At 43.9% G+C, this 19276-nt stretch overlaps 1 protein-coding gene across 4 annotated transcripts in view; it reads right to left on the reverse strand.

Moving 5' to 3' along the window:
- The window catches only part of chchd6a (coiled-coil-helix-coiled-coil-helix domain containing 6a), an 84256-nt gene that overhangs the window by 44465 nt on the left and 20515 nt on the right, over positions 1-19276 (reverse strand). For 3 of the 4 annotated variants that reach the window (XR_008832796.1, XR_008832797.1, XM_056422678.1), the window contains exons 5-6: positions 12986-13009; positions 11611-11694 (exon numbers count right to left, since the gene is read on the reverse strand). Coding sequence is in view for 2 of the 4 variants with exons in the window: in XM_056422678.1 (XP_056278653.1) it covers positions 11611-11694; positions 12986-13009 (108 nt within the window). In the remaining 2 variants the exon portion in view is untranslated. The remainder of the gene's footprint in view (positions 1-11610; positions 11695-12985; positions 13010-19276) is intronic. The other variant, XM_056422679.1, reaches the window with a different exon arrangement.

The following is a 19276-nucleotide window of genomic DNA, read 5'->3' on the forward strand; positions in this document are numbered from 1 at the left end:
CTGTATGAGTTTAAACAAAAGAGATATTAGACCTCCAGATGTGCAAGTTGGCAAAACATTTTTTTACATTTTGGAGAGCCTGGCTGTTTCCCTACTTAAGCTAGGCTAAGCTAGGCTAAGCGGCTGCTGACGGTAGCTTCATAGTTGAGGAGAGAGACATAAAGAGTGGAATTTTCCCACTTAATCCTGGTCTGTGAAGATACATAAACATACTAACCACTGAATCACAATCCCTTTTGAAGGCTACACATCTGTGACTCCTTTCCAATCAAACACCCCTTCTTTCCTGAACTCGTTTCCTCTCAATGGGCCTCCGTATCTCCAATGTCTTTTCCATTGCGTGCCTTCTGGACCTTAAAGGATAAACCTCTTTTGAGAGTTCATACACTGCAACCCAGAATTCACCGACATTCATTGAATACCGAAATTTACAGTCTGAAGGAAAAGTTGTGTTGGGTTGTAATTTCATCCATAGGAAAGCTTTGCGATTCCAGCCGCTTCGAGCGAAACTAAGGCTCGGCAGTAATGAGGTGCATTACTGATACATTTTTTAAAGGAATCGTGATTTATGACTTTTGCAGCTTTGCAGGGTGAGCCCCAAATGCCAAGCAAGCAGACAGGCAGTGGTATTATGATAAAACAAGCAGCTAATCCGCAACAACTGCAGCCCTTCCTCTGTTGATCCTCCCAGCTTAGGCCTTCCAGCACCCAGTACCCACCCACCCCAATCCCAAATATTTAACCAGCAAACTGTACCAGCTGGGGAGGGAAGAATGACTGAAGAGGAGAAGAAGGAACAAGCCAGAAGGGACGTAAGAGAAAAAAAGAAAAAGAGAAGCAGCAGAAGGCATGACGGTAAAAGGCAAACAAATAGAGAGAGAGAGAGAGAAAGAGAGAGAGAAGACGCCCTCCATTCCAAAGCCAAGAGCTGAACCCAGAAAAGTTGATGCTGAGACTTCTCCTACACAGCAAAACCCGGACCAGTCTCACACCAACACTGCTTTCCAAATACCAGTTAGAGTAAACACAATTATAAAGCAAAGCAAAGAGACATATTTGGAACATTGGAAAAAATGGAACTGAAAGTCAAAGTAAATAAGAATGTTATCTTGCCCTAAATGGAGATTATGAATTGGCAGAATATCTCTTTTCTGTGAGAGGTAAGAAGCAGAGACAGATCCTGATCTGATCACCAAATGGCAATCGAAAAAGGCTGAAAGAAGAAATCTTGGTAACCAAAAGAAAAAAGAATATGTAGTCACTGCAGTAATATTTTTATTGTGTCCCACTGTCATATTATTATTATCACCCATATGAATTGTATATGTTGTGTGTTGCTATGTCTTGGTGCTTTGGCAATAGTGTCGTTGCAACGTCCATGCCAGTAAAGCCTTTTGAATGGAAAATTGAATTGAGAGAAATTGGTGTTTGAGTACGTAGGGTTGGATCTGTGTGCAATTACCATGTCAAAAAGGTATGCAATGTACGAAAGGAGTCCTGCCTGTGACATATGTGCACGGTATTCCTGGTATTGCTGGTCGTGCCACAATTTCTAAATGAGGTGTAACTTGCATCGTCGTACTCTATGCCAACGCCGACGTTGAACCACAAACATGGCTTGTGACTTTGATTTGGAAAAAAACGTCACGACTTCCTGCGTGAAATGTATTCAGACGGATGAAGGCACCATTAGGTCCCAATGCTGGAAGTGCGCACAACTAACAAGGGTTGCACTTGTTAAATGAGAACAAAGACGTCAGAAATATGAAAGAAAGAAAAGAAAAAATAAATAAATAAAATGAACATTTACATTTTAATCACGCAAGTGTACAAAGAGGCAAGTCTCGAGCGTGGGCGTATCAAAGAGCACGGGCTGTTTTGGTTCACGTGGGCGCAGAGTGCAACGAGGGTTGGGTGAATAAAGATCACGAGCAGGTAGCGCGCGTGACGGCGACAGCTCGGCATCGAAGAGTCGGCTTCTCCGGGGGGGGAAATCACGCGGCCGTCTGGATGATGCCGGCTGGCACGACGTGAACGCACGCCGTCATATAGTGGCAGCCAGAGGCAGAGGGCGTGGGGTTATTTTGGAAAACAAATAATTAGGGTCAAATAATTAATTGGCGATGCCGATGATCACGATCGATTGGACTCTGATGCAGCCTTAATTAACTCTGCTGCATTCCCCTTGAAAAGGTTTACATTGTTTCATAGAATGGATCTAAAGGAAATTTCAAGAATAACACACGAAAGCGCCAAGATTATTATAGGGGCGGCTGTAACTCAGTGGGGTAAGAAGGTCATCCTGCAACCCCAAGGTTGTCGGTTCGATCCCCGCTCTCCCCATTAGTTGCAAGTCGAAGTGTCCTTGAGCAAGGCACTGAACCCCCAGTTGCTTCCCGGGCGCATCACTGCAGCCCACTGCTCCTTAATAACTAAGGATGGGTTAAATGCAGAGAACTAATTTCCCCTTGGGGATTAATAAAGTATATATATAAAGAGTTGTGAAGGTGCATTCGATAAGTTTGGCCGAGAGGAAGTCTCCTGCACAAACGAGCCGGGATACAGCGTCGAGACGAGACCTGCATCCTACGCGTGGAGGTGTGTGCGGTTTGTGCAGCAGCCTGGTGTCATTTGCATGTGACTTAGCCGAGGTAAACACAGAAGACGGCAGAGCGCCATGGCACTGCGCCCGCCTGATCTCCAATCAAGAGGCAGCAGATTTCATCCGACGGATCTGTCCTGCTGCCTTCAGACGGCTGCATGGATTCAGTGACCGGAATTTGATGCCGATATAAATGCATCTATTGGTCGGTGTTTAAATAAAATAAACAAAATAGCTGATTTCCAGCCTATGCGTGACTGCGCGTGATGTACCATACCGTACCTCTCTTTCTCGGCGTTAGGGAAGGAAGGCCGAAAGACTTTTTCGCGACTGCGCCCGAGCGTACCCTCATTAGCGCTTCAGATAAATGAACATAGACATGCCCGTAATCACACATTTGCATATCAATACATCTGCCTGCTCGACCACTTATTAGACCTGTCAGAGCTCCCGGTGAAAAGAATGGCTAAGGAGTGGCGTAATTTCCCCGCTTGTGTCGCGCCGGCACAGGTTTTACAATGATGCCAGAGGAGCTGTCACTCAAGTGACCCTTGCGCACATCTGTAGCTATTCACAACACCTGTATCGGTAATTCATCACGTCGTCCTGTCGCGGTGATATCTCATATCATAACACAATAAACGGGAGAAAGGGAATCGATGATGTAGTTTGTGGCGCTCGTATTGAACCAGATCGAATGCGCGATCAATTCGTACTCCGGCAACAAAACATTCACTCGGATGTCGATGAAAAATGGATGACAGTCATTAATCTAAATGAAATGCTCACACAATAGACGCATCATATCCATCAAAAGAGAAAGCCGTAAAGAAATAGATAATGGATGTTGAATGACGGCGAAATAGAAGGGAACACATATTGTTTGCTGGTAACATGCTGTAAACGGCATCATTTTACGGATGAACAGGTTCATATTCTTTTCGGCTTTCTGAGCCCAGGATTGCCTCCACACTCCAGGCTCAGTCATTTAAAATCCCCCAAAAAATTAAAGACACATCGGACAAAATATTGGTAGCTTAATTAATTCGTTGAGTTCTAACTGCCACCTTTCATTTCCTGATACCTTTCAAATATTTCAATTCCCCAACCCATAACTGCACTTAAACAATGGCCTTTGAAAATTCATCATTCTGATTTGCAGGCAGGTGTGGATTCCTTCTAGTAACCAGGAATTATTATTTTGCATAGAAGTTATGTTTTGAAGTAATAAATAAGTATAAATATACATATATATATATATAGTATAATACAAGTGATCTACATTGGTTTAATGAAAATATGTAAACATTAATTCAGCATTAAGGAAAACAATTTCATCTAGAAATACAAACTTGAGGAACACAGTTATTAGCGGAATCTTGTTTTCATCACCATATAAAAAAGATAAGGGGCAAAATAAGCTGGAAAATATGAATAATCTTTTGGAGATCTGCAGCTCAGAGCACAGGGAAAATGACTAAAAAGGGAACTGGATATTATTTTAATGATGCTGCAGGTCAGGTTCCTTCCTTGCCGCGCTGCGGCGAGGCTTATCGATGCTGTGCGATTAGATAAGGGCCGAAGCACCTCGCTTCAGGACCGAATCAACAACATTCAACACAACATGGACCCGCTGATTGACAGCATTTGCTGCAGCGAAACCTGAGCCTCTCGGTTCCAGGGGCTTTGACTTCAACTATTAGGCCACCTGCAGACTCTAATTGCCACTTCCCCATTCCCTCCTTGTCCATTATGTTCACTCATTCTCCACCCTGTAGTCGTTTTCTCACTCTCTCTGTGCCTGAGAGCAGAAAAACCCAAGTGCATGGCATGAGAGTAAAAAATAAAAAATAAAGAGTAATGATGCTGTTACGGAGAAACCACCGTTATTACCATTATTTTGTTAACAACAGTGGTATTTGGTATTTATTATGTGTCCGTAGAGACTCGTAAAGTGTTCCTAGAATTGCGATGAGCCGGGAACCAAACGCTCAACAAGCTTATTAGACGTGAAACGGTGGCAACAGCTGTACGACAGCCATCAGCCCCCAATAGCCCCACAGAGATCCCATTAATGATGATGATTGCAGCCAGTCGCCCCAGTGGTCTGCACATGTTTACAACTACCCTACAACTATGGGATTACATTTGTCTTAAGTCCGGTGCATTGCAGTTGACGGCGAGCCTGGATATAATGAGGTTACGGTAGGTAGATTGAGTGTTACTGTTGTCAGGTGGTTAAAAGGATGCCACGTTATTAATGCCAATACTGAACTGGAAGATGAACCTTGTGAGCTAAAGTTCAGGAGACACACACACACACACACACACACACACACTGCTCTTTGATCCAACTGTAAAAGGAGCAGTCGCTTTTAACCCACACACACTCCCACCTCATATAACCTTTTGGTTTGACCTGAAAGTGGCAGCGGTATTCACTGAACCTGTGGACCCATGTATGTACAGTATGTGTGTGTGTGTGTGTGTGTGTGTGTGTGTGTGTGTACGTAAAATGTGTAAGCTACAGTCTGCGAGTGATTTACTAAATGCCCTAAATAAAAGTATACTTGCATCTGTTTGAGCATTGTTTTTTCGGTGTGTGTGTGTGTGTGTGTGTGTCCGATTCTTCTCAAGCACTGCAGCCATTGAGGGGGTCACAGAAGTCGCTGATGTAACACCTGGTCAACTAATTGTTCTGACTTACGACTTACGCCTCTGTGAGTGTGCTGGAGGGTTCCATCGGATGTTAACAGACGACTAATAGTCGGAATGAGGACTCTCTGGACTCTCTGGACGACTTGGGTCAATAGGCCCCGCTTTTATACTTGCCAGATGTTTTTGCCTTTGGAAAAAGTCTGAGTCGGAAAAAATGTCCTGTGCTATTCGGACATTGTAAGTTTGACTTTAGTTCAAAGTATGTATTTGAGTGGTCGTCCCGTAAACCACAAGGTACCCGGTTCGATCCCCACTCTCCCCATAGCTGCATGTCGAAGTGTCCTTGAGCAAGACACTGAACCCCCAGTTTACTGCAGCCCACTACTCCTTCATAACTAAGGATGGGTAGAGAAGAATTTCCCCACGGAGATCAACAAAAGTCTGAATGTATTTTTTTCTTTATACATTTCTTTCTTCAATTAGGTTTAATTAAATGATCTCACTGACTGTTTACCACTGTTGGGGAATGAACACTAGCACTTGGTTTGTGTGTTGCCACGGCGAAAATAATGAGGGAACTTGAACGGAAGCCACAGCTCCGCAATGTTTAGTAATGTTCACGTATTACGGAACTCATATCTTCATCTCCAGATGGGTGCAGCCTGAGTGGAAATATTGCTAACAAGCTAAACTAATAAGCAGATTCAAAGCCATCGCTGCAGCATATTGAGCAGATAGCTTTTCACAGGATGAAAGCGTTAAATTTGGACTCGGTCTCTGTAGGGCGCCGGCTGTACTCATTTCCATAAGAAAGTGCAACACAGCAAAAAAGTGGAGTTTTCAAAACGGTATTAAAAATGTATACGTGTATGTATATATATACATATATATATATATATATATATACACATACTTGAGTTCTGATTAGAGTGCCAACCTGGCTCAATTGTCACAGGATGTGGTTTGTTGATATAGTGTGTGTGTATACGTTAGAATATGTTTATGTGCCTGTGTGTGTGACGGGTAGATGTTTCTGGTGCACTACGCGAGGGTCCATGCTGACAGCGTGTCAAGCAACCTGTTGAGACTTGGAGGAGGATTATTATCTCCTTCTGTACGCTCCATTTACACCAGCTTTAAAACTACATTTACTGTGAGAGAGCAAGCCAGACAGCGAGGGATAGAGAAAGAAGATATTAGGCAGATAGTTTAAGACACGTCAGAAATCAGCTAAAAGACATGCGCCCACATCATATGCATGTTATGGCTGCTTTTTGCTGTATTTACAGTGGAAAGACGAACATGAACTTGGAGATGAACGTCTGGATTGTCATGACAGTTAGATGAGAATAACTGAAATGAATCGGGCATCGTGGTCTATATTTATGTTTTCTCAAAAGGAAACAGAAAAGCAGTACTTGACAATATCCTAATGCTCCCTTCAAGGACAGGATGAGGGTATAGAATGCGTTAGAGTTAATGGTTGAAGTCACTGTAACAGTGTTAATGAACTGTACTGGAACTGAACATTGCCGACAATATTCTGTATTTCACGAATCGATTTCTCTACATTTTTATTTATAATCAAATAATAGGGTCTAACCATCTTTACATAAGTTAACTAGAATGGGCACTCGGTAGAGCGCATACCTTTGACCCGATTGATCCCAAAATCTAATCAAATGGTCCCCGGATAATAACCAATCATCCCACCAAATTTCATGCGATTCGGTTTAATACTTTTTGTGTTATGCGAGTAACACGCATACAAATAAATAAATAAATAAATACACGGCGATCAAAACATAACCTTCCGCATTTTCAATGCGAAGGTAACTATCCAGTTCTGTAGTTCTAGACTGCTTGTTTCTCAGGTATTAGACTGCGCCTTATTGGAAAATAAGAACTTTTTTATTTCTGCGATATATATATATATAGGTATTAAATTACCCCATGGAAAATATATTCTTGTCTGCTCGTGTGGGAATGAAATACTTGTGCCAAGTATTTCCTCTTTTAATGAAGAACTTTGGAGCAATATAAACAAATGTCAACTGAAGTTATGGAGAAAAAAATATTTCGATCTGTAAACCGCATATGTTATAAGCTTAAAAGTACTTTGATTTAGCTGAGGTTTGATCATATTTTCTGAACAATTTGTAGTGGTGTGTGTTTGTTTCCATAATGTTATTGTGTATTACGATATCTCTATATATTGGATTTCATCACGATTTCATTTTAAAAGTCGATACCTTATCATAACGAAGCAGACTGTGTGGGTATAGGTCTCTGAGAAGTGAAGCGTTAAAGTATTTCCAGTTCACTGTGAAATTTAAACCAGAGTCCTCTGTGAATTATTAAGAAACGAGCGTTTCTCCGTTTGAGTTCAGCAATATACCAAAAAATCTACAAATGTGTCACAAGTTTGATCTCTTTGTTATATCCCTAACCAGCGCATATGTTAATGCAAAGGGTGAGACAACGATAACATACAGTAAGCCTCGCTCAGTTTGACTATGACTCATCTCGGTTCAGCATTTTGAGCAGTTTGAGGAAACTAAACCTCGAGCAGTGAGAACACTTGGAGCAGGCAAACAGACTAAACCCAAGGCCTTAAGTGGCTTCTGGTGGCATCTGCGAGCACGCCGAGCCTCCAGATAAGACGCATAACATCCCCCCCCATTTTCATATACAGTACACATGCATCTGAATATACAGTGTGCATGCAAAACACACATCGCACAACACAAACACATACCCACATATAGAGGTCCGTCTACAAACAACCTAAGCCCAAATGCAGACAGCCACATAATGGTGATGGAAAGAAGGAAGGAAGGAAGACAAGCGGGACAGAGGACAGACATTTAAAAAAAAAAAAAACTGGAGATAGTCTTCGTTCTGGTCGTCTAGTTTCACAAAGTCCAAACTTCCGATTTAACTAAACAGAAAATAAAGCCTATTGCTCGAGTCAGTGACTACCAAGAACTCTATCCGCTTATGGTAGCTTATGGCACGCGCTACCCATAACCTACGCTGACACGCACATACGCACACAATTTCCCAAAACTCGGTTTGAGGTTTTCGTTCGGTCAAGTTTCCAGCCGCAATCAGGAATAAACAAATTATGTAATTAAAAAGAGAATAAAAAGCTGAGCGAGTGATCGAGTAAGAAGGGGGGGAAAGAGGGGACAGGGGGCAACCGTGACACATCATCGATGGCGCTCCCTTGCCGGGACAGATTTCAATTTGCCACGGTAAACACTACATAATACTTGGATTTCCCACAGAACGACCAGTGAAGGCCTTCTGCATCCGAGTACTATACGTGGGGGGGGGGGAGGGCCCGAGTGAAAGGTCCGCCTTGTGCGGCATCCGGTAATGCTGGGACCAACCAACGGCTTCCACACCTTTTCTGCCTGGTAAATGTCAGGCAGAGGGACTGATGAAAGGGGATGAAAGGGCTTGTCAGGGCTCCGTGGAGCTGCTCAGGCTGGCTAAAATCAGTGTCCCCTTTTTCAATCCTTCAATTATCAAGCTCCTCTTTTATGGAACCAGTTTCCACCATCAGTCCGGGAGGCAGACACAGTCACCTCAGTTAAGAGTAGACTCAAGACTTTCCTCTTTGACAGAGCTTATAGTTAGGGCTGAATCAGGTTCACCTGGTCCAGCCCCTTGATATGCTGCTATAGGCTTATAGGCTGCTGGGGGACGTTTAGGATACACTGAGTACCTGTATCCTCTTCTTTACTTATGGATGAATTTTCATCTCTCCATTGCACATTATTAACTCTGCTTTCTCTCCGGAGTCTTTGTGACTTGACGTCTCATAGGGTCCATTGGACCTGGCTGGGTCTGATGCCATGGCGCTGCTGATGCCCCGCCCACTCCTCCTCTACCTCCATCTGCCTGATGGATCACTGAGGTCTGGATTGTGATATATGCCTACTACTAACTATGCCATGGCCCTGTTGATGCTCTGCCCACTCCTCTCTACCTCCATCTGCCTGAAGGATCATGGAGGTCTCGATCGTGGAATATGCCTATTACCAACTATTCATACACTCTGTCATATTCATTCATTGTGTATTAATTTGTGTTTAATGATTCCTTCTGTATCTATTGCACCTGTCGATCCTGGAGAGGGATCCTCCTCTGTTGCTCTCCTGAAGGTTTCTTCCCTTTTTTCCCCCCGGAAGGGTTATTTGGGAGTTTTTCCTGATCCGATGTGAGGTTCTGGGACAGGGATGTCTATGTGTACAGATTGTAAAGCACTCCGAGACAAATTTGTAATTTGTGAAATTGGGCTATACAAATAAACTGAATTGAATTGATGGATCATGGAGGTCTGGATCGTGGTCCATGCCTACTACAAACGACTCATACACTCTGTCATATTTATTGAATGTGTTTTAACCCTAATCAAGATCAAGATCAAGATGTTTTATTTGTCACATACACACACAGGGTGTGCAGTGAAATGAAAGTGGCAATGCTCAGCAGGAATGTGCAAGGGCAACAAGTACACACTATTTACAATAAAAAACAACACAATATTTACAGTAAGTTTGTGTGTGTGTGTGTGTGTGTGCCTAAGAGGGGCAGTTGTGTGGGTCTATGTGGGGGTCCTGGTGAGGTCGGAGTTCACAGTCCTGATGGCCTGAGGAAAGAAACTCCGTCTCAGTCTCTCTGTTCTTGCAGCGTGACTACGGAGGCGCCTGCCTGACCGCAGCAGCTGAAACAGTCTGTTGTTGGGGTGGTGAGGATCCTTCATGATCCTGCCGGCTCTGGTTCTGCACCTCCTGGTGTACAAGTCCTGCAGGGTGGGGAGTGTAGTTCCAATAGTGCGTTCAGCCGAACGCACTACTCTCTGCAGAGCCTTCCTGTCCTGAGCGGAGCAGTTGCCAAACCAGGCTGTGATGCTTCCTGTCAGGACGCCTCTACAGCTCCAGAGTAGAAGGACTGAAGGATCCTCTGGGAAACTTTAAATTTCCTCAGCTGCCTGAGGTGGTAGAGGCGCTGCCTTGCCTTTCTCACCAGAGTGTCTGTGTTCGTTGACCATGTCAGATCCTCGGTGATGTGGACTCCCAGGTATTTATACCCGCTCACCCTCTCCACAGTAGTCCCGTTAATCCCCAGTGGTGAGTACGTCCTCTGTTGTTGTACCCTCCTAAAGTCCACAATCAGCTCCTTAGTTTTGGTGACATTCATGATGAGGCTGTTGTCCTGGCACCAGAGTGACAGATCAGCAACTTCCTCCAGGTAGGCCTTCTCGTCGTTGTCGGAGATCAGGCCCACCACCACTGTGTCATCCGCAAACTTGATGATGGTGTTGGAGCTGAACCTGGCCACACAGTCATGTGTGTACAGGGAGTACAGTAGGGGGCTGAGGACGCAACCCTGGGGGGATCCTGTGTTCAGGGTGAGGGATTTGGGGGTGTGTCTGCCCACCCTGACCACCTGTGGCCTGGCGGTCAGGAAGTCCAGGATCCAAGCACACAGGGGGGTGTTCAGTCCCAGCTCAATCAGCTTGCCGGCCAGTCTGGAGGGGACTATGGTGTTGAAAGCTGAACTATAATCAATGAACAGCAGTCTCACATAGCCCCCCTTCTGGCTGTCCAGATGAGAGAGTGTGGTGTGCAGTACCTGGGAGACAGCATCATCTGTGGATCTGTTTGGGCGATAAGCAAACTGCAGCGGGTCCATGGAGGAAGGGAGGAAGGCGCATAATCTGTCCTTCTGTACACATGGCATCTATTGCACCTGTCCATCCTGGAGAGGGATCCTCCTCTGTTGCTCTCCTGAAGGTTTATTCCCTTTTTTCCGACGTGAGGTTCTGGGACAGGGATGTCTATATGTACAGATTGTAAAGCACTCAGACAAATTTGTAATGTGTGAGAATGGGCTATACCAAATAAACTGAATTGAATTGAAATCAAATTTACTGGACCCCCCCCACCCCCCCTCCCGATTTGGTGTGTACAGTATCTGCTCTCTTGTGCAGCGGAGCCACAGCTTTAGAACTGCAATCCTGGAACCATATATGTAAATGAACTCACCACAGAGTTCTAAAGCCACAACTTTGGAACTCTGAGTGGCAAGAGCTTTGGAACTGCAATCCTGGAACCTATCTAAATGAACTGACCACAGAGTTCTGAAGCCACAGCTCTAGAACTGCAATACTGAACCTATCAGAATGAACTGGCCACGGAGAGTTCTAAAGTCACAGTTATTTTTGTACTGTACAGTGCAACTTTCGGAATCTGTAAAAAGCCTCGAATGAAGTATTTATAGGCGTCTCTGTGTGTCTGCGAGTGTGTGTGTGTGTGTGTGTGTGTGTAATGTCGTACCCTATTCTCCAGCTGTGCCAGCTGCTCCTTGTAGAAGTTGTCCAATGCCTTCAGCTGTATATCTTTCTTCTGTAGCTGCTGAGCCTGCACAAGGAGACACACACACACACACACGAGAAGATTAAACATTGTGTATTAAGTTCTCACTAGAAAGTAGTAGACTAGTAAAGTATATGGTACATGTGGTGATGCTGATGGTTTTTTAATTGAACGATGTTGGTATTTTAAATATCAAATCACGTTGTAATTTAAGTGATATATTCGTTATCGTGCTAGAATTTCATTCAATATGATTGGTTGCCAATCTGCCGGTCGCACATTTCTGCATTCCTGTGTTTTGCCGTCATTAACTAACGCGAGATGGAGAGAAAACACTCGGAGGGGAGGAGAGACAACACTTGGAGGAGGAGAGGGAACACTCAGAGGGTGCTTTCGCTACCAATTTTATCTGATCTGTGATCTGAGAAATCAAAATAAAAACATGCATGCACCCTGAAATTCAAATCCAGTGTTGTTCACTAAGTAAGTAAACAATACCAATGTCCGTGGCTATTTCCCGCTCTTAGAGCTGCTGTGTGACGAGCTGGTAGTGGCGTTGTTAAGCTTCCTCTGAGGCCTGTTGTGGCGAGGGTATTACACAACCACCTGGTCGCAATTATCTTTGGATTCCATATCAAGGGAAGTTTAAGCTGATGTTGGCCCAAACCGGACAGAAATTAAATTGGGTGTATATTCATCGAGATGAGACGAGCCAATAACGACCTCTCGGTTCTCCTACAGGTGCAGACGGGCGTTTGACATCTCTAAAAAGGAAAGTGGAGGCTCAGCGTTTCCACGTTGCATATTAACTTCTGAAAATAAGCGTCCCCATAATTGACTGGTCTTGAACCACGCTTTAAAATGAGCCATTTAACAGAATTGTTATATCCGGAGCGGGAGGTGAAACATTGTTTCAGCAAATTAGTTGAAGTTGAACTCACTCATTTTCAGTCGATCGCATCCTTTTGATTAGCAGCTATTATAATGAACAACACTGACTTAGATCTAGTTGTAAGGATGCTAGTGATTTTTATTTTTATTTTTATATAAAATCAAGACAAATTGTAAAGTCGGGAAATATGTATGCGGGAAATATAATAAGAAGGAATGACTGATATGGAATGGGTAAACAAGTGGATGGGCAGGTTGGAGCATAAAACCGGGACATGATGAGAAAGAAAGAAAGTAAAAATGTTATCTTTCCAGTTGTAAAACATTTTTTTGTTAAGAAAGATTATTGAGAATAAATGTGATGATTGCAGTTAAATTTTTTGTGAAAAAAAATTGCGAGGACTAGAAAGCAGCAGGATGGATGGATGGTTATGATGAAGCTTACCGTCACATTTATCTCATCTGCAGACTAGAGAAGATTGAATGTAGAAAGCAGAAAGAGCAGAAGAGGCAGAGACAGAAAAGAAAGAACGAGGAGGAGGAGGAGGAGGAGGAGGAGGAGGGCACAGTGTTTGGGTCAGGGCTGTTACATTGTTAGGATTTTAAGTGCAGGTAAAACACAAATGCATGCCATTTAATTCAATGAATCACATTACTGAGCAGACCAAATACTCGGGAGAGGAAGAAATTAATAAAAAATGACAATGCTATTGTGTTCGAATGATTGCAACATGAACAACGAATTATATCAGAGTTATGAAGAAAGAAAGTTTCTCAAACAAAGTTGTACAATCAATCAAACTGACGTTAGCACAGAAATAAAGATGAAGAAAACCTGTCTGACAATAGACCCTTTAAAATAAAATACATAATGAACGACTTAAAGATGTGACATATTTATATATATATATATATATATATATATACACAATGTCATTGTGACCCCAATCTAATGCTTCCATACTTACGTTGTATTTGAACATATGTAACATATCTTAGTATAAAGTTGATTCTGCGTGCATGTTTCCAAAGATACCAGATGAGCCATGCAGGAGCCTGAGGAAGTGTGTATATAATGGTGTATAATACACCAATAATATCTCCTCTTTTATGTTATAGTGTCAGTTTCATATAGCGTCAATAAAGTGATGGATAGATAGATAGAAGTGTGGGATGTTTAAGATCCCCTCCGGGGGAAATTATCTGCTTTGCTGTAAATAATAACCAGTATCTTACTACTTAGAGATTCTGTAAATTTAAATCTTCTCCCTTGCGTGAATAAAAAATTCTGAATCTACGCATATGCAGATCCTTTTCATTTCAAAAGATAAACTCCTGAATGAGATGTTTTCTACTTCACTGAGAAGTCCGTTCCCACATAGGTTGCCCAGGAGGCGTCACAACTCATCTCCATCGACTGGAACGCGACTGCTTACGAAACGAGCTCAAACCGCTCTCCTCCTTCGAGACGCCAAACATAACAACGGGCCGAACATATATTTTATGACTGAACATTACCGGTACGTCAGTCTCACGTGTGACCACCTCATCCAACGGCCCCACATTGGATCCCAAACCCAAGGTGGATACTTATCGTATTTTTGTCGTTTGTCTTTCTTGAAGAAATTTTACTTTCTTGATTCTTGTTGTTCTGAGTTTGTACTCGTGGATAAATGCACTTATTGTAAGTCGCTTTGGATGAAAGAGTCTGCTAAATGATATGTGATAAACTCACACGCCTCACATCAACTAGCAGCATTTTCATGCTTTTCTTTACATTTCATAAAATATCTATTAAGTGCATTTAAAACATACCAAGACATGAGATGGAAATACATTAAATAAAAGGTTTCTATTTATTTTTATTCATGTAAAAATATTGCCTGTGAAGTGGTACGCTACAGACAGTGTGAGTGAAATATGAATTTGGCAGAACACAAATTGCATTCAATAAGGGCCTATTCCAAAACAGAACGGTCACACAAACAACGGCACTGACCGCTTTGCCTCATCTCAAAAGGACTCACAGTCCAGACCAGACCAGTCCGGACCAGTCCAGACCAGTCCAGACCACACCAGACCAGACCAGTCCAGACCAGACCAATCCAGACCAGACCAGACGCCTAGCGAAGGGTACGGCTCTTAAATGCATCGCCGTGAGGAAAACCGTGTGCGACTTACTTGCGGCCGCCGTTCACAACAGGCGGGTGGCGATTGTCTACGTGTGAAAAGTTTGAACAATAAGCGCAGAGTGTCTGCGAGACTGGCAGCCTGTCAGACACCATCTGAACTACCCTAATGCATGAAATCGCACACAATCTGGTGCACCCGGTAAATTAATGCCAGTCAATGTTTTTTTTCTTCTTTTTCACGGCACCGTCGTCGCTGAAAGCATCAGCGGCGTCGGGAGAGAGTCGACAAGCGTGCGCGTACAGGGAGGAGGGGGGAAGATTCATCATAATTATCAGGGCTGCTGAACGCCAAATCAAATCGAAGTCAACCGTCATGCGTTTCATAAACAGAACTAAACTGATGAGGGACAAAAGAGCGGGGAGGGCGGGTGTCTGATGCCAGAGATGCTCCCACTTTATCGGGTGAGAGCTGCAGCTGGTGCATGTTAATGTGGGGGTTGGAAAGAAACTCAACGCATTTTAATTTGGAAAAAAAGAAGACAAAATCATAGCTCTCCTTCCTATCTCTGGCTGCGTTTTAATTTGCAGTCACAGATGAAACTGCAAGTGAATCAGATGCGTCCTCTGGTGCACCTCCAGGGACCCGAGAGTCTATGCTAGATAAAAGCCAGCCAGGCGTGTGACACGCACACACACACACACACACACGCACACGCACACGCACACACGCAAGTTTGTTCGTTTAGTCCGCCTCTACTGGAAAAAAAACCTTGGTCACTCATTTGTTCGGTCCTTCCTGTTTGTACTAATGTACGTCCGTGAGTCCATGTGTAATTCTGCTCTGCATGAGCACTGCCAGAGAAAGAAAGAAGAAGAAGACGTGCCGTCTTCCTTACTTCAATTAAAAGTGAAATCCGCTGGAGCAGAGGGCGCCAGCTAAATGAATGCAGTGTCATTTCCCTTTTAAATCCAGTCTGTCCATTTGTTCTTCGCATATATAAGAAAAACGCTCATCGCATCTACTTCACTACTCCGCGGGTGTTTTGCTGGGGGACCCCATGGAGCGCTTTATTCAATTTGGTGCAATTTGGACACGCAGCGCATTCAATATTAATACACTTTGAAATAAATGAGGGCACACCGCTGGATTCTGGAAATAATACAAGTTACAACCAAACTCCTTTTCACTTCCCTGCAGCGTGTCCGGGATAAGGGAGCCAGGGCAAATGGGAAAATGGGCAAATGGGCAAATGAGCCAATGGGCTCGATTCGAATCAACAGGCTTGTAGTCCCGTCTCATATGATAAAAGAAGCCAAACCTCTTCAATCATTCAGTGTGAAGCGATTAAGACGCAGCAAAAAGGTTAATATAAACCGTATGATGAAGTAAAGGTGAGTGTGTGCAGTCTTTTCCAGCTTGTGGTCCTTAGCCAGTTGTTGATACACAGCGGATAGTTTCTCACCAGGCTGGGACCAAAATTAAAAGTACTGATGTTCACAGCCCAGTCCCTCACCCCCAAGACTTTCCCATGAACACAGGAAGTCCTTCTCACCTACTCAGCGGTACAGCAGCAGAGTTTCTGTAGTTTTAGAAAGAAAACACTATTTTCATACTTCAAGAGTGATGAAGACTCCCAACACAAAAGGATTTTAATTATCACCAAAAGAGCCTGCGTATAAAAACTATTATAAAATGTAATGCAACGCTGATTCACAAAGCAGTGTAAAAAAGAAATCACAGCTGTATTGAGCACTGTGCTTTTAGACATGCATACACTTTTTTTTTTAAGTCACAAGTCGGCTGAGTGTATTATAATATTACACTTTCCATTTACAGGATATTAAATGTATCCAAAAGGTTTTTTTAGGCGTGAAAATTTTCCTAAATGACTACAATAAAAAATAAAAATGCTCAACTATTAGAGAAGAAGAAAAGGGAAGACAGAAGATGCGAGAGGAGGCCCGAACATGCAACAAATGTAAACAAGTAGCAAAATATCTTCAGTTATTAAGAAGGTGCATAATGGAATATGACAGCTGGTATGCTGCGAGCTACACAGGAGATTAGCTGACAAACGTATTATCGCACATTCTTCCTGCCCGGGGCACCTTCCGCATACCAATCAAGTGGGTACACAGCTAGAGGTGTGAAGCATCCATTTAGCAGAGCTACAGACAGAGGGGATTTAAAATGTGCAAATGTATGCAATAGAGCAAAAAAGCAAGCGGGAGTAAGTGAGGGGAAGATGATCAAAAAAATTATATGGGGAGGAGGGGGGTGGGGGCTAACAGGAATCACAGCAAGAATGAGTGAGCAGGTGAGCAAGTGAGCACGGGAGATGAGAGCCTCTGGTGTGGAAGCGTCTCCAAGCGAAAAGCTAAATATTGCAGAAATCTTGAGGCGGTTCACGATGTTTGCGATGCAGTTTTAGCGCCGGTCTCTAACATGCACTACGTCCAAAACATCTGGTGCATTATGACAGCAAACATGTACAATAAACCATCAGGAAAGCCGTGATGCCACTTACGTTGTCTTAATGCAGCTGTGAAACAAATGGAAAAGTGTCACAGTGTGTGGTAAAATGTGTTTTATGTGTGGGATGTCGGGGGAGTCGAGACAGTGATCAGAAACCGCAATGATGACGTTGTGGTGGGGTTGAATAGAGCGAACGTATTGTCAGTTTATTTGTGAAGGAAAAGACGAGCGCTCTGGAACTTGACCTCGATGCCAACAGGCCCGTAGTGGTCACAGATGGCGAGGAGCTAGACAGCAGTCCCGCGGCAGAGAACAAAGTATTTTCTCGCTCGAGAATTCAGTTCCAAATTTAGTCGCAGAAACCAAAAATGGCGGGTAAAAAACAACAACAACAACTTATAACTAATATTTTCAGTTCTGGTATCGTTGACACATAGCAGCCGTCGGGTCGAATGCTCCGTGCAGTATGCTGACCCCTCCCCAATCTTCCTATCCAGCAATGTGCAGCATGGCCTGCTGTCTGGGCCGGATGAATACACCTCGCATTGATTACTTGAAGACGTGGGATGACATCATCACAGCTGTCCAATGAATGAATGTCCAACTAGTCTCACCTTTATCTGCTCAGTAAAATCATTGCGTTGACTCATTCTGTGATCCTAAAGTTGATCCAACGGCTGCACGAGGACATCTTTGTGTAGTTCACAGCGCACAGCACTCGGCGTGTGTGTTTGAGGCGGAGGGGACACCAGATGGCGGCTGGCTGAGCTGTGGCGAGTGCGTCTGCCGGGTAGACGGCGCAGCGATACCAGCTACGGAGGGCCCACAAAAAACAGTGATCCATTCCAGACGCGAAGAAAGCATCAGAGGGCGGAGCGGTCCAACAGATCATCAGTGCGACGCATGGGCACGGAGCGCCGGTGTTTGGGCTCGCTAGTGCGCCTGGGAACGGACAAATATAGCGCCTCGCATCCCGCTCTTCCCCCTCGTGGGCGATGTGGGTGCTGTGTTGCCATCTGATAGCAGCAGTCTGTTCTCCCCCCCCCCCCAACACTCTCTCTATTTACTCCGGTGCGTTTATTTAACACATAGCTCCCAGCGAGGCAATAAATTACCACTCAATAATAATCGGACTGATAATTACAACCAGGCAGCTCCATACGCAGAGGAGGGAGAAGGACAATAAGGGCCACTGGCCCTTCTCCTCCTCCGTCTATTATTTTTTTACTCTGGCTGCTTCCCCCTCCCGCCTCATGCGAATGTTTTCATTTGTTGCTCTACCGTACTTTCCACATCATTATAATACACGGTCTCGTGTGGTTCAGTGGGGTCAATGGAATCAACAATACTTCAAAGAGGGAGTTGATTATGACTACACCAACGATGTATTTTAAAAACGTGCGTCGATGCATCTCATCTCCTGTTGGTGCAATGGCAACGGGACTGCAGCTGGGAGAACTATTTTAATTGCCCCCTTTTAAAGACTGTGTGCGGTCAAATTTGAGTTGTCGATCTTCAGTGAAATGGACTGAAATGTGAAAAGACAGCCAGCACACTAGTGGTAGTAGGTAGTAGTAGTAGTAGTGGTAGTAGTAGTAGTGGTAGTAGTAGTGGTAGTAGTAGTAGTAGTGGTAGTAGTGGTAGTAGTAGTAGTAGTAGTAGTAGTAGTAGTATCAGTAGTTGTACACAGGTCTCATGTGTCTAACTATTATACTGTATTGTGTTTGCGAAGGTACGAATGAGGAAATGTACGTACGCCCCAAAAAGAATTACAGATGTATACATCCTTGCCCTGTCAGCTTTGATATACACTCACCGGGATCCACATCGTATCCCCCCCCCTCTACACGCCCACACTCAACCATAAACGGTCAACGCAAAGCACCTTGGGTTATGCTGATCGGCAGTTCTGAACAAAAAGGTAACCACCAAGATAGATAAATCGTTTTTGATCGGTAAATAAAACCATGACTTAACTTATCGTCAGGATCTTTTGACTGGTGGTGAAAAAGTGTTAATACCCACATGTTGACCTACGAAACTAAAGTCAGAGAGAACATTGGCCGTTTCTATATCGTCATTCTTTACGCTCGTCATCGGTGCAACTGAGCCTCTGCGAGGATCTCGC

Source organism: Pseudoliparis swirei, chromosome 9, assembly GCF_029220125.1.
Source record: "Pseudoliparis swirei isolate HS2019 ecotype Mariana Trench chromosome 9, NWPU_hadal_v1, whole genome shotgun sequence".
Lineage (NCBI taxonomy): Eukaryota > Metazoa > Chordata > Actinopteri > Perciformes > Liparidae > Pseudoliparis > Pseudoliparis swirei.